Raw genomic sequence first — 15,831 nt, forward strand, 5'->3', positions numbered from 1 at the left:
TGTACTCCTCATATGGACATGCTGTCCCCGCCCAGCTCCAGCAGGCTGTGCTCTGTCTCCCCGCCCTGTGCGTGAGTGAGGGAGATAACATTGGAAACTGGGCACTGGGCATGCATATGAAAAGAGCCTCTGCGCGTGCAGTCTACTTTCTCTTTGGAGGTGACACGCCGCTGCGAGCCTTCAAAGTGCGCTAAACTTCGTCTCTTAGTGACATTTCTGCCTTCTGTGCGCCAGCGTTGCTCAACTTCTGGAAGTATGTCGATTTGTTGTTGAAGGAATGCGCGGATTCGCTGGATTTCCCTCTGGTGTTTTCTCTCCTCGGAGCTTCGAGCAAACAGCGTTATCCGGGGCTTTATTTTAGGTGCAACCGTCAGTAAACATGCAGCATGATGTGCAGCTGCAGCTCTAACCGTGTGTGTCTGTGTTGAAGGAAGCCTTGCACGTCGTGCCTGTGCAGAGGCTCCATGGGTCACCGCCGTGCGTAACGCTGGCTCTCCATGGAGGACTTGGAGAAGCGTCTCATCGCAACCCACACTTCAAGTTAGTGAGTGACCCTTTAAACATGATGAGTATAAACCAGGACGGGATATCCTTACCGGTGCCTTGCTTCGGAGTTCGTCCCGGCAGAGAGAGCCTCGTTGGGGAAAGAAGTGGAGGTGGAGGAGGTGGTGGGATCCCCGCAGCTGGGACCTTCTGGCAGGACTCTGTGGTCAACAGCGGGAGTCTCAGCCCGATTCCATGCAGCAACACGATGGAAGGAGGGGGCTTGCTGTCCACCGGGAAGTCGTGCAAAAGCAGGCCGGTGACGGTGGCCTATGTGGTGAACGGAGAGGCGAGCCAGCAGAATAACGCGGAGAGCATGGCGCTGCAGTGCCTGAAGGACGCCTGCGAGACATCGGGCAGCAAGCTGGAGACTGTCAACTTCGGGAAGCTGGACTTTGGGGAGACCATGGTGCTGGACAGCTTCTACAATGCAGGTGAGTCAGAGCAACAACCCGAAACTTTAGAACACTGCTCCTGAACGCTGCCTGTTGGGATTTGTATCGAATCAATTCAGATCAGAAACACGTTTATTGCCAAGTTTACACATAACAGGAATGTTCCTTGGTGTGTGTGATGCATACATGAACACAGTTACATTAAATGCATTCTAAGAAAAACAACCCACAAATAAATATGAAAAACTATACAAAAAAACATCATAACAATAACCTTAAGAAAATAGTTTTCATGAAATATGGATACATCAAAAAACGACATTCAGTATGAAAAAATACTCAGAATAATACAATTAAATATTGTAACTGTGCTAAATTATATTACTTGTTAGACGCTTTTATCCAAAGCGACTACACACTCAATACTGAAGTGTCTTAGGGACACAACGACATGCTGACTGCAGTGGGACTCGAACTTGCTTCCCCCTGATTCGAAGTTAAGCGCACATTCCACTGAGCCACAGCCTCCCAATTAAAAGTTATGAAAAGTGTTAAAGCAGCTTGTATACAAATGTGCAAATGTTCAGAGGGTTGTGCAGAACGGGCAATACTTAAATGAAATAAATAAAAAGAAGTTATTGTTTGCAGAGTGTGCATTAGTGTAATGCATAGTGTCTATGTGGCCTTGTTGATGCACAGGAATGTAATCTCTGCTCCCCAATGTAATGATTAAACTAAATGATCAATACCCAGTCACCCGAGAAATGCCACTACTTCATGATGGCATGTCACAGGAATGCTAGTCTCAGGGGTCAAAGGTCACCTCTCCCTTGGAAGCTGTTTGCCTGCAGGACAGGTTGCTGTTTGCTCCTTAAACACAACACTTCTCTCTCTGCATGTCAGGGCTTGAGGCTGCACGCTCAGTCATTTCCCCACTGTACTGAACAAAGCAGAAGTGCATCATTGGGGTTTGATTCATTTGCTCCATAGGCGCTTGATTGTTATATTCCCCCCCCCCCCATGCATAGTTTCCCTCCCTTCGATTGTGCGCCTCCAGTATTGTGCCAGACTGTCATCATGGGGGAAACCATGAGGCTGGACTTTCCACTGGAAATCTACGAGCGGAGACGCAAACCTGAACCCTGAAAGCACTTTCCCTTCTTATCCATGCGGTAGCTGGCTCATAATCCCAGTGGAAACGTTCGGTTGTGCACAAAGTCAGAGGTTGTGGTCAAATACGAAGCAGCTGTAATGTCCAGGGTGTGTGGAAGAGCTGGGAGCAGCAGCGACGTCTGCATTTCACTCCCATATTTGGGATGAGGAGGATCTGTTCATCAGATATTGCACAAATCAAAGGATAACAATCCAGATTCCTGCAGCTGGTACCGAGAACCACAAAGCCTTTTAAAGGGGAACACAGTCGCATACTACCAGAATATAGAATAGAATCGTTTAATGTCATTATACATGTACAATGAGATCATGATGCATGCTTCTCCCTATCAAGGATGCCATCAAAACGAAACAAAAACATCACAACACAACAAAATACACGCAGCATACATACTTAGGAATAAAGGAATAAGGAATAAAGTGCAGTAATTATTTCCAGGAGTATAAAAATAAAATCGGTAATGTAATAAATAATAATAATAATAATATGTATTTATAATAATAGCAATGATAATATATACGTTTCAAGGATACAATAGGATTTATCATACTTTGATGGGCCTACTTTACTTACAACTCAAAATGTAATAGCATTTAAAACGATTACTTGAAAAGACCTTATCCTAAGGACAACCATGAATACAAATATGAGTCATTTTGGTCTCGTCTCTAAAGGCATTGGAGCATGTTTTCTACAAGGACAACTATGAGTAATAATACGCTGTGAAAGTGCAGCGTGTACAAGTGAAAGAACATCGTGGCAGAATCACTAAGAAAACTGGCATTTCCAATGGAGCCTGTTTTACGTGGAGGTCAGAATAGATTTAACATTTCAGTTTAGCTCATTTTTATTAAAAAGTTGAAGGTAGAGATTTTGTTCAACTGCATTATAGCGGATAGAATTCAGACCCGCTTTACATTTGAAATATTACTCTTTACATAAGGGTTATAAGATGTATTAACTGCTCATTTCTTAAGTGTAATGTAAATTGCACTAATGGACCAGTTACAAGCCACACAGTATAACGAAGAACTTGGGGTTGTGATGAAATGTTCTGTATCCTTTGTTAAGTCATTAATAAGTGGTTTCTAATAAACATAAAATGTGCCGTCATGAATGTAAGTAAATATAATTAACAGATTGGTACATTAATTGATTAATCGTGTGAATAATTGGCCGATTAATCTACAACTTATATAATAGAAGATTGTTTTAGACGGGATTTCTTGGTGATTTTTGATGAGAAGTATATCGACGATAAATGATGACTAATTTGAAGAGTTGGTGGGAAATAAAGTGAATATCAAGCTAATGTTAAGCGGCTACTTTGAGTTGTATTAAAATAGTGCAATTGATGGGAAACTAGTGCAGTCTTGTCATGTAATTGATGTACCAACACTTTAGATTTTACCCACTTCATAATGACTAGGAAAACCAGACGGTTGTATTTCTGCTGAACACATGACCGGCGTGTTGCTTGTCATAACATCACGTTATTAGCTGTACAAACACGCCATGTTCCCTTTTTTATTTGTGTGTTTTTATTTGTTTTTCTTCCTCTGAACTACTGTGGAATTTCCCCATAAATTCACATGGGAGGGCGTTTTCCCAGAAACCCTGAGCCCTATCTGCTCACACACATGTTGCTTCATCCTCTTCCTGCACGAGTGTGCATCGGAGATGAAGGCCAGACAGCAGAGCCCTTTAAACAATGAGCTCAGAGACCGAAAGCACGCGTTGATTTGGAAAGACGATTAGTCCAGATTCCAGTCTGAGAGACGGACCGAGCTGATCGGCAAGCCTCTGAGCAACGATACACAGGAAGTGTTTGGGAGAAACGTAGATGCAATCTCTAGACAACAACAATGACTCACCGTATCTTATCAGGTTCAGTTGTATTCCTTTGTATATGAGATGTGATGATCAGGAATGTATTGCTTGTCTCACTCACAGTGATCACATGATGTTATTGATTGAGACTAATCAACAGTGATGTTGTGTTAAACGGAAAAAAAAATAACAGATTACCGGACATGTTAATCATAGAAAGGAAGATATCAGTCGAGCGTACATTTAGGATGACACTGCTATTTATTGAATTTGTTTTGCTTGGTCTTAATATTGCACAAGAAACAAATCTCCATCCCAATTTCCCAGCTGCCTGCATGATGTACTCTCATGTCTTGTTTTGTCTTTGAACAACAGTCAAAAATATATATTCATTTAACGTGGCCCTTATATGCTCATTCTCCGGCTCATATCTGCCCAAAAATTGCAGTTCAATTGTTACCTAGCAACATGGCTGATTCTTCAGTTTTTATCATCTGTAAACGATGTTGGGTTTTTCTGGTCCCTATACCTACCGTAGGACTTAATGCATACGGTTGCAGAAACAGTCCAACCGTGATCATCTGTGAACCACGCTTTTCCACGTGCTGAGAAAACACTCCTGCTGCAGGGAGTTGTTGCTCCCAGTGGTCTGAAGGATTTGAGTCACTTGCACAGCACCGGTCAGAGCTGCTGCTTCACTCCTCCATCTGTCCTGACTCAGTATTACAATGCGTTATCAATAATACACCCGTAATGTAGGAGCCCTAACCTTTGAGTATTGACCACACACATCCACTGAGCGAGCAAAGTGCACGATGCTTTAGCGAGATGATAAAGGCGTCAGACTCTCCTGTGGATCTGGGCATTGTGAGCTGCAGCAGAAGGAGTCTGTATTTCTGTGGACTCCAGATGTCTGACTCACCATCCACCTCCTAAATGTTCTATTGCAGTTCAAAGGTGTGTGTGGCTTGGAGCTCAGCCAAGCCACACACACCATTGTAGGTGGGAATAATGGAGGTGATGTAATGTCATGGCACCAGTCCCAGAATCCAAATGAATGTATCCAAACATGAAAGGGCCACTAATGTAGATGTGATCGTACAGTAGTTAGATGAGGCGAAGGTGACTTACTTACTTAAAGGGACGGTTCACCTAAGAATCATCTCATACAGTGCTACTGATGAATCCAGGTGGTTTAAGTAGATGTGATATGGCAGACAGAAAGTAGTTCCTGCATGAAACTGCTCACAACAAAGCCTATGGATGATCTTGAGAAATTGGGTCATGATTTGGGAAAGAGACATTTCTGTTGAGTTTTATTTATTTGAGCACGTCTAGTTTAATTAAAATTCGAGGAAAAGCAGACACTTGGCGACTCAAAAAGAAGCCAATCTAAATTGATTTATGGCACTCTAAGTAAAAGGGAATTTATTATTTTATTTTGGAGTGATTTAATCCTTATAATAATAACGAGGTATTTGTACTGTTGTTGTTTTCCTCTGCTCTTAAAACTAACTGGTCTATCTTGTACTCGAAACAATAAATCAATAAGATTCAGAGTTGATAGTAGATCTCTCTTTGATCATATTGATACCAAGTAAATTAGATTTCAATCTGATTGATGTAGTGAACAGCTTGCTCAATGTGTTTTAAATAATATATGACTGATGATAAAAGCATGTTGACTTCCTGGTTAAACACATCCAGCTAAAGCAATCCTTCCTTTCTCAAATGCATAATGAGATACATGCCGAATATCACAAATGATTTTTAAACAAACACATGTCAGTCTCTACAGATCAATATCAACAATACAGCAGTTAGTGTATCAATGGATCAAGACGTGCTTGTTTCCTCACAGCTGTGGCCTGCAGAGCGGTATCTCTCCAGTTGAGTGTTACACTGCGTTCCTGTGGGATTCACACGGAGCACAATGGCTTTTTGAAACAGTTCCTGAGCGCTTTGAAAGGACCTCCTCCTCCTCCTCGTCTGTCTGAGTGTGTTTCTGACCTCTTGTCTTTGCGCTCGCCACTCCACCAGCGACTCAGAAATACTTTTCAGGCTGTCCACCTTTTCAATTGGTTGCTTTATTGAGAAGGCTGAGGGAAGTGCCTTGTTGAGCATGGTCACAAGCTAGAAGCATGAAAGCCTCTACATACAACATCTAAATGCAAAGTCAACACATGTTCTTACAGGTATGTTATCTAAGGACACGAGGGCGATAACGGTCGTATCGGCTACAGGCAGTGTTGGGTGCCACGTTACAAAAGTCACGGAGTTACAGTAATATATTACTTTTTGCTGTAACGCAGTAATGTAACGCATTACTAATGAAATGTGGGTAATATATTACAATGCTCAGTTACAACACATTTCAACCCGAAATGAAATGGTGCTTTGTTTTTTAAGAATGTACTAACATAGCGAGACATTCCGACACCAGACACATTGTGCGGGTAGATTAGTAAACCTGGTGTTTACCCTTCAGGCTTCGCGTCGGGATCTTCGGGGCAGTTGAATGTTGTGCACCCTCTAGTCAAAAAGAGAACGGAGCGAAAAATACAACAACAAATTGTGTCCGGTGCGCGTGACCCGCTCCGCTGCGCCTGCATCATTTCCAAAGTGCTTCCACAGCAGTGACACACGTCTGTGGATAATCATTCATACGAACATGGTTAAAGCAGCCATCACTAAACGCCAGCAACACTGCATCTACTGCAGACCGTAGCAACGGGTCACAGGACTTTTTTGATATCGATGTCGGTCCGCTTGCGTTATCGTCCTCGTGTGGCTCCAGCCTAAGTATTGCCTGCAGTGACGCCCAACTGTTCAAATATTACATTTGCATCATCATAGAAGCAGAAGTCAACCAGTTTGAAGCAACAATCGTCCACATTTAGAGAAACACTATTTTGAGAGGACTAACTACTCCAAATGGCATTTTGTTAATTTCATAAGATACTGATGAGGGGGAAAAGCTTTCAACGATCGCTCGCTTGCTAACTGACGGTTAATTTCTCACAACTGTCTGCAAACCATTCCTTGTATTGAGGAACAGTTTGTAAGCAGTGGAGTGTTAAGCAGATTAGACAGGGAGGTGTGTGGCGCTGTGGACTAGTGCGTTGGTGTTCAGATCAGGGGAGCACAGGTTCAAACCCCACTGCAGTCAGCATGTCGTTGTGTCCCTGAGACACTTCACCCCAAATGGCTCCTGTGCTGATTGTCCACAGTATTGAGTATGTAAGTCTCTTTGGATAAAAGCGTCTAACAAGTAACATGTAATGTAGATTGTTAGAAATATGAATGGACAACTAGTCCGCTTTTTCAAATCTCCGCGCGTCCCTAAACAAGCTGGTTATATTACAGGAAGGAATCCAGAGCATACAATTAACCGATAACAATAATCTACTTTAATGGTAATAAGACAATGCAATACAATCAAATACAGTACAAATTCAATACAGTTATCTTTGGGATCCCATATTTACCTGATACTCACGTGAGCCAGCCAGAGGAAAGAGAGAGGGCACACAGCGTGCTTCCTGTCTAAATACCTCGCTTACAAGAGGAGTTATCTGCGCCTCCCTTCCAGACCTCCGTGATTGGCTGCCCAAATATCATCAACACCTCACATCTTAAGTTCCCCAATCACAGTGGCTCAGCTTCATTATCACAGGGATCTGAGATGACTGTATGTTAACTCCTCACCTTCCCCCCTTCTTCCTTTGTCCTCAAAAAACCACATGTTAACAAGCCCAAAACCAGCTCACAGTCTTCTACACAAATCATTTTCCCCTTTTAAGCGTATTCATAGTTTACTAACATGAATACATACAAATATTTCCTTACAAGATTGACCAACACCACAAATAAGCTACGTTAGCTTCCCCCATTTTTGAAACCCCAGCTCTGTTTCCTGTAAAGGACACACTGTCAGGCTCACATGTTATCGATCCATTGTCAGGCATTTGTGTGTCAAGTTTACCAAAGTTAAACTTGATTTGAAGTATTCCCTTTAGCACATCTACAGATCACAGTTTCAATTGAAATCGTGTTTTTTTGCCGGATTTGATTGAATCAAATGTGTGAGAATGGGAAGATCTCAGGGTGGGAAAAAAGCATGTTTTACTTCCCTGACAGAGTCCTGCAAATGTATGTTTTCTTACATATCTGTAACAATGTGGCTTTAGTTTGAAATATCAAACATCTAAGCAGTTCACCCAAACACATGTGTAGTGCTTGCACAGCAGGGGAGATCTATGTTCAGCGTCAACTCTCTCCGTCCTGGGATTCTCCAGCACATGATTGACTGTAATCCCGTCAGCTGGCCCTCTGCTCAGCTGTTTCCCCTCCTTCCTGTTCACTCTGTGCTCGGCTGCTCCTCAGAGGTGAGAGAGCTCAAGGTCATAAAGATTAAGCCCAAAGGCAACTCACTGGCATCTGGGGCAGAAACAGAGACTGTAGGCACAGCGTTGGCACGAAAAAGCTGGCGTTTCTCAACAGGAAGTGCAAACTGTGGCGTTCTTCTCCATTCATTATTATTGTGAAACCCACAATCCACTTGATATCTTTTCTTGCCCTGCAGACTAATAGCAGTAATACCCAACGTGCCAGTACTTCGTGTTCAGTGAGTATTCTTCGTATACAGTACACTGAACATGTGCAGTTTACGCTTGGACAAACCTGAGGGCAAATCTCTTAAGCACTCTCCAGAAAGATGACGGGTGGTAGAGAGGCGGTGTATCAACACTCCCTTTAGGTCTTATCAGGGGTTCGTTTGAGGTAAAAGGCAGCAGGAGGAGCGTGTAGCCGCGTCTTAAGAGAGCGAGTGAGAGGGTGGTGAGTGGCTCGTATATCAGTGTGATGAGGAACCTGAAGGCCGTCTGGATCTAACTCGCCAAAAAGAACAGTGGATTATCACCGCATGCAGAAAAGTGTGTATATGTGTACAGTGATATAAGAGGAGGAACATTTAAGTGCAATCCTTTTGATTTAAAAGAGAACATCTTAAATAATAGAGCTGAAGACCCAACACTGACTCTGAGGTAAAAACTGTAACACATGCACTCGGTATCTAGCGTTAGGATTGTAACCACCAGGTACAGTATCTGTTAACAGAGAGGGTGTACTCATCAAAACTGTACTCCTCTCATAGGTGTTTGGATCCTGCACCGCAAAGGTCACAGAATGACGTGGATGCCAAACGGTGTGTTTGAAAGTAAAACAAGGGTGGTTGGGGGGAAAGAGAACATTGTTTCAAGGCGGCAACATCAAAACTGTGTCATTTCACAAGTTAGAGGCGTTAGTTAACGTATTTTGAAAGTTCACACGGGAACCAAGTTCCCTCATCTATTTCTTCTCATTCTCAGTAACCCCTCTGGATATGAACCTGTCTTCAGACAAACCAGATAACTGTTCCATTTCATCTGGAAGAAAGATAGCTTTGCATGCAATGACAATGCTAACATGATGATAATAACAATGCTAACATGATGATGCCAAGCAGACTGTGAAGCTGACCGTTGAGCGGCCCGACCAAGCAAGGAGGCAGAGGCAGAGAATTCAAATATAACCCGGTGTGGGCATTTATTCATCGCTGTGGTGCAGGATACACATCCTCAATATTGCTGCCCAGGTGAACACAGCCACAAGGATCTCACCCACACTACCAGCCTCTCAACAGACAGGGCAACAGAGCCTAAATACCCATACTCCAATCATCACAACAAGACACAGGTGAGGGGGAGGAGACAACACAGGACACCAGGTGCACACAATCATCAGCCACAGACAACATATACTGTGCAATCACGCCAACAAAGTGCCCCATCACCCGGCCGGAAGCCGTCAGTCCATAGTGACGAAGCCACCAAACACATCGTTTGTTGTGTTCGCTTGCTAATATTGCATCGCATGCTACTTAGCACTCAACTCAAAGTAGATGAGACTGATCTCATTGTCTTGTCTTGCAGGTATTTAGTCAAATAATTGGAAAGTGATGGTGCTTCAGGAATCAAAGGATCACAAAATCCATTCAAAGCTGGGAACATGAATATCTGTTCAAAATGTTGGTCCCAATCCAAAATTCACTGGATGAATAAAAACTAAAAGTCCAACAATATTGTCTCCAGAGATATGCTAGCAAGATGAGTGATTCCTCCAGAGTGTATCACGTCAAGGATCCTTAAAAACAGACCACTTCAACACCGACACTGACGAAATACAGACAAACATCCAGTATAGAGATGATTGTGTGTGTGTGTGTGTGTGTGTGTGTGTGTGTGTGTGTGTGTGTGTGTGTGTGTGTGTGTGTGTGTGTGTGTGTGTGTGTGTGTGTGTGTGTGTGTGTGTGTGTGTGTGTGTGTGTGTGTGTGTGTGTGTGTGTGTGTGTGTGTGTGTGTGTGTGTGTGTGTGTGTGTGTGTGTGTGTGTGTGTGTGTGTGTGTGTGTGTGTGTGTGTGTGTGTGTGTGGTGTGTGTGTGTGTGTGTGTGTGTGTGTGTGTGTGTGTGTGTGTGTGTGTGTGTGTGTGTGTCTTCATTTCAATGCAGCAAGTAAGCACACGACACCTTAATCCTCTCAGGTGAAGTACTGAGGTGAAAGCATTGTTTACTTGGAATAAGAACAAATCCCTCTTGTTTAAGCAAATGTAGGAGGCAAGGAGGCATGTCGGGGCAGCAGCAGCATGAGTTTCTCAAAGCGTGTGTGTCAGATGAATTCACATTCTGTTCCCAGCTCTCTTCCCCTCGTGGCCATAGCACTGCAGTTTGTAAAATCTCTCAGTGTGTGAAAAGCAACGAAGTGGAGCAGAAGTTTTAGAAAAAAGTGTCAGGAAAGCATCCAACTGGAAGGCTGGTTCCATGTCCTGCATCGTGGTGTTTTCTGGGTTGTTCCTTTCAAGCACACTAGTGTCTAAATATACAGAAGGCATTAGTCTCTCTGCTGGGCAGGCCATCTAAAGTACAGTATGACCATTGTCTAGTGTTTCCCATGTTATCCTCTGGGAGACGAGACATATTTGTAGACGGTAATGCTAACTTAATAGACCTTTATGGGACAGCTCTTCCATTCCCAGGGTTGTATTTTGGGAGAATGCCTCCAGTAGCTGTTTACTTTGTCTAGACGTCAGGCTTCACATGAACCGTAGCTTGTATTCATGTTACATTTCCAAAGACTATTTGACTTTCAGTTGCCAGTGACGCATTTTCCGTAAGATATTTGTTTTGTTCCAGGCATTCCCTGAATACATATTAGTCTGAGTTTATATTTGTTTGATCAATAAACACATGAACAAACAAAACCACAATGTGTTTCTGCATAGGTAATGGGATCTCTCTGAGGAGACAAACACGCACCACCTTGTTTTTACTTAAAACTCTTGGACAAATAGCTTCTGCAAATTTGACTCATCTTTAAGGAAGATACAAAAGGGAGTGTGTGACATGCCTTGAACAAATACCTGCTTTCCAAAAAGCTCAACAACAACAACCAACCTAACACAGAGACGTCATCCGACAGAACTGTTTCCAAGTCCTTTTAAAACCATACTAAATCTCAAGTCGGTAGTTTTGTCTCCACTTGGAGCAATATTCTGCTTATTTGGGCCCTATTTTGTTTATATCTCATACTTTGATATCTATTAGATACATTTACCAGTAGAGGAAAGACAGTTATTCTATTTTACTGTAGAACAATATCACATGGTAATGCTATTCCAAGAAACGTAGCATGAGGAAGGAAATGCATTCAATCTGTTGTTCAAAGATTCACACAATGCTTTTTAATGACTGTCAACACAGGCCTAGCTACGGTTGTTAACCTCTTAATCCCCATGCCTGTGTGTCACTCTCACTCCTCAATGGTAACGTGCGTGTGTATGTGGAACTTCCCCTTCGGTTCAAAAGAGATGTCAATCACCATAATCGACCAATGGATTCCAGAGAAACGGCAAATCCACCCAAATGACCCCAAAGGTGGGGTTTATTTGCTAAACCTCTCTAAAAAGGTCAAATGTCACTTGTTTTGATACAGGGTACTTATTATATGTTATAGTTTGGCAGGGCCGGCCCTTGGCATAGGCAGTATAGGCGAATGCTAAGGGCGCATCAATCAATGGGGGGTGCCGAAAATTTTAAAAAGTTAGAAATTTAAAATATATATATTTTATTATTATAATAATAACACATTTCCCGATTTTGGATCAACAAAGTACATCTTATTATCTTATACTAACAGAACTACGCCTATATTGTGTACAGCGTCCATAAACTATGGGGCACCCCCCCCCCAAAATCAAGTAAGTAAAAACCAGAGGTTTATGTGAAATAGTTCTTTTTTTTAAATAATGGTTTTAGTGTGCAATTATAGGTTTTAATTTTGTATTTGTGTTAATTTAAAATAAATCAAACTCCCAAAAACCGCATACAGCTTTTATTAACATCGGAATTTAGCTCTCTCCTGAAAGACTGAGAGGCTCTGATAACCTCAGCTCAGTGAGGTAAAGGCACACCTTTATATGATCATTATAGTTATAAAAAAATAAGAGAATAGATTTTCATCTATTCTCTTATAGTATAAAATACTATATGACAGTAAAAAAAGTTGTTATTAATAAACAAGAATACAGTTTAAAAGGGGAGTGATTTGTAAAATATTCATAAAGAAAAAGAAAATCTGCTTACAGTTCTGTTTCATATGGGTGTTGAGAGATGTATCCTTAGATCTCTTAATGTTGCTCTCAAAGTGCACCAGATTAATAATAAAAAATAATAAAATCTTCCCGGGGGAGCATGCCCCCGGACCCCCCTAGAGGAGGTTGTCCACCCCCCACTTAAATCATGTTCAAATGGATAGGATACTAAATACATTTGCACACATGTGTCCATATCTTTATGTTTTGGTGGTCATGCCACAACCGTGCATGCATGCCCGAGCCATAGTGAGTGTCTGCATTTTGGGGGGGGGGGGGCGCCAGCTAAAATCTTGCCTAGGGCAGCAAATTGGTCAGGGCCGGCCCTGTAGTTTGGACTCCTAAAGCTTTTAGTCTCCGGTCCCATCATTCAAGAGTGGTTTTCACTATAAGTAATGTTTATTTTTCGACGGACATTATCATTTACATTTTTTTACTATGTTCAATCTGAATTTACTTTAAAATAAAAACAATTCTATATTGATTCTGACTTTTCTACATCAAACTCACAGGTGTATCATTGCTTTGAGAAAAAAGACGATTAATGTACCCCTTTAAAACATCCACTGTGGCACAGAAGAAAATCATCGAGGAGCTGCCAAAACTCACAAGAACACAGCAAACATCTCCTGGAGTTGTTGGAAAGTTGGCTGAGGAATTTGGCCATTATATACACCAACAGTTACTCTTATATTAAGGCGAGGAAAAAGAGATTTCCAGTGGAGTTTGGAGACAGTTATTCCACTGTCTGAATCCAGCCTCGGCTCCCCAACACGAGCCTCTTTCCAGCTCCTCCATTAGCGATAAGGGGAAAAAGCTTGACAGCAGCACACTGTTTCACTCACATGCGTTTTCCTCACTGAGTCTCCATGGCTACAACATCCTCTGTGTAGTTGTTATGTAATTGATTGTAACGAGTGCTTTCTATTTGCTTACTGTACCTGTCCTACATGCTCAAAGCAAAACAAGATAACCTGCAGGCCATTACAGCCGCACCCGGACTGACCTGAGTAAACTGTGCCGGAGTGATTTAATAACAGTGCTTTTAGCATTGAGGCACGGTGACATTTTCACAAATATTGTTATTAGGTCAAAAGTCAGGGCTCATACCTGCACATGAAAACACTTTATTCTCCCCGTACCCTGCTAGAGACAACATATTATTGTTGATGTTGGTCATTTCAAACACAAAGGTACTTATTTGGACAAAAAAAAACAATTTGTGCAATTCTTATCATTGACATTTGTATATTTTGATGCAAATCATAGTTTGCATATCAGTAATGCTTGTTAGACTGCAGACTAGACTACTTTTACATGTTTTCTTTGTCTCTATCAAATAGAGAACAATAAGTCAATGAATGTACGATTTGATCAGAAGTCAATTAATAAGCAACAATTTAAATTAACAATGAATTTAAACAGTCTAAATATTTGGTGTTTTCAGCTTCTCACATGTGAAAATCCGCCTCTTTTATTTTTTTGTAATACTTTTAAATAAATAAATTATCGTGGGAGATTAACTACGTTTAGGATAACATTTTAATTTCATTTTTTATTATTTGTGTAAAGTCCTGCATACATCTGTAACAAATATATATTCTGAACTAAAAGATTTCTGACTGTATATAACTTTAAAATACTCCGTTTATAATATTTGATATGTTTTGCCAAGTTCATGGAAGAGCTGCCATTCTCAAATATACAGATGAATAAATAATGTGAACAATAATTCATAATTGATGTCATAAACACACATTGAATGTAATGGTTGGTTTGCATTGTGTGCAGCTTCAGGGAGTGGAGAAGATGCTCTCACCGTCAGCATTGTTTACAGCTGTGGGCTGTTTACATTCCGCCGACCGCCCACAATCATTACAATAGATTTATTTGTGTCCGAATGTATGCTCTTCATTTGGCTCTGAGCACAGAAAAAAGGGTTTCAGAGTTAATCCATATCTACTTGAACAGTCTCCAGTGTAATCGAGATCCTGCTGCGATTTCAAAAATATTGAGCAGACCCCCCTCCTCCAAAAAAAGAGCTTGTGCAACTGGTAGAAGCTCTCAGGAGACGGCTGAGAAAGATCTCCACTCTCTCTCTCTGCTCCTCAGCCTCCAGCGCTGGGCCTCAGGAAACTGCAGCGGCAAGCCAAAAGCTGCTGGAAGCCAGTTTGTGAAGAGTATTGAATTATTTCCCTCCTCTTCTTTGAGCAGTAGGCGAGGGAATCAATTTGGTTTTGGTCAAGAGCAGCAGGTCCAGCCGTAGGAGGTGTAGCAGGATTATCAGAGCATCACTATGCATGTGTTGGGTTTATTTTACCCAATTTGTCTTAATCTCTCCCAGGTGATTTTTTTGTACTGATTTTGTGATTGCAACAGCTTCAACAACAGCCACTGTGATCAGGTGGCAGGGCTGTTTTAAATGGTGACTCAAGTTGCTCTGCTTTCCACAGCCTTCTGTCAGCACTATGCTGGCAGGATCTGCTGTTGGATTGAGAATCAAGCACGACGTCTGAAGCTCTGAAAAAACATTCAGATGCTTCACTGTGAACTCAAAGGCACCGTCTGTGGGATGTTCTGTGCTGTGTGTCTCCGTGAAATCTAAATTATTGTTCTTAATGATGCATGTAGCCTCTGACAGAACACAGCACACATTTTAGATACACCTTGTCATTGCTAAGGGAAGCGTGACATTTGGTTAGGGAGTATTCACAACATGTCTACTGGCCTTGAAGTGTGATGCATTTCCTCCTTTGGATTATTTAGTCATATCGGGAAATGCTTGTTAGTGTTATTTTTGTAGTCGCTACAAATGCAATGAAGTTTATTGGGAGTACAAGCATAATATGAAAAATCTATAAACCAAAGTGCTTGTTCTATGAGGAGATACATATTTAACTAAGGCTACATTAAATGATTATTTTCAGTAGCCTTTAAGTGGACCTATCATGCTATATTTTAAACATATACTGTAGGGCCATACCTATACAATCATGTCTGTGAAGTTTTTTTTTCAAAATACCAAACAGTTCACCCGTTGTAGCCATGCCTCATACTGCTCAAACCCCTTGTTTGCAGCCCTGTTAGAGAAACGCAGATGTTGGGTCCTTAGCTTGAAAAAAATAAACAAGAGGAGGCGGAGCTAATGCCTGATCAGAATTCTACCGGAGATATAGTTAAATTCGGTTGTGATAAAACGCCAT

General features: G+C 41.7%; 1 protein-coding gene across 2 annotated transcripts in view; it reads left to right on the forward strand.

The window, feature by feature from the left end:
* Positions 1-76: 76 nt before the first annotated feature.
* map3k5 (mitogen-activated protein kinase kinase kinase 5) overlaps positions 77-15,831 on the forward strand; it is a 94,187-nt gene continuing 78,432 nt past the window's right edge. The window contains exon 1 of one of the 2 annotated variants that reach the window (XM_034075482.2): positions 77-977. In XM_034075482.2, the coding sequence (XP_033931373.1) occupies positions 563-977 (415 nt within the window). In that variant the 5' untranslated portion in view covers positions 77-562. Of the gene's footprint in view, positions 978-3,781; positions 4,000-15,831 lie in introns of those variants that run through there. The other variant, XM_034075483.2, reaches the window with a different exon arrangement.

This window comes from Pseudochaenichthys georgianus, chromosome 24, assembly GCF_902827115.2.
Source record: "Pseudochaenichthys georgianus chromosome 24, fPseGeo1.2, whole genome shotgun sequence".
Lineage (NCBI taxonomy): Eukaryota > Metazoa > Chordata > Actinopteri > Perciformes > Channichthyidae > Pseudochaenichthys > Pseudochaenichthys georgianus.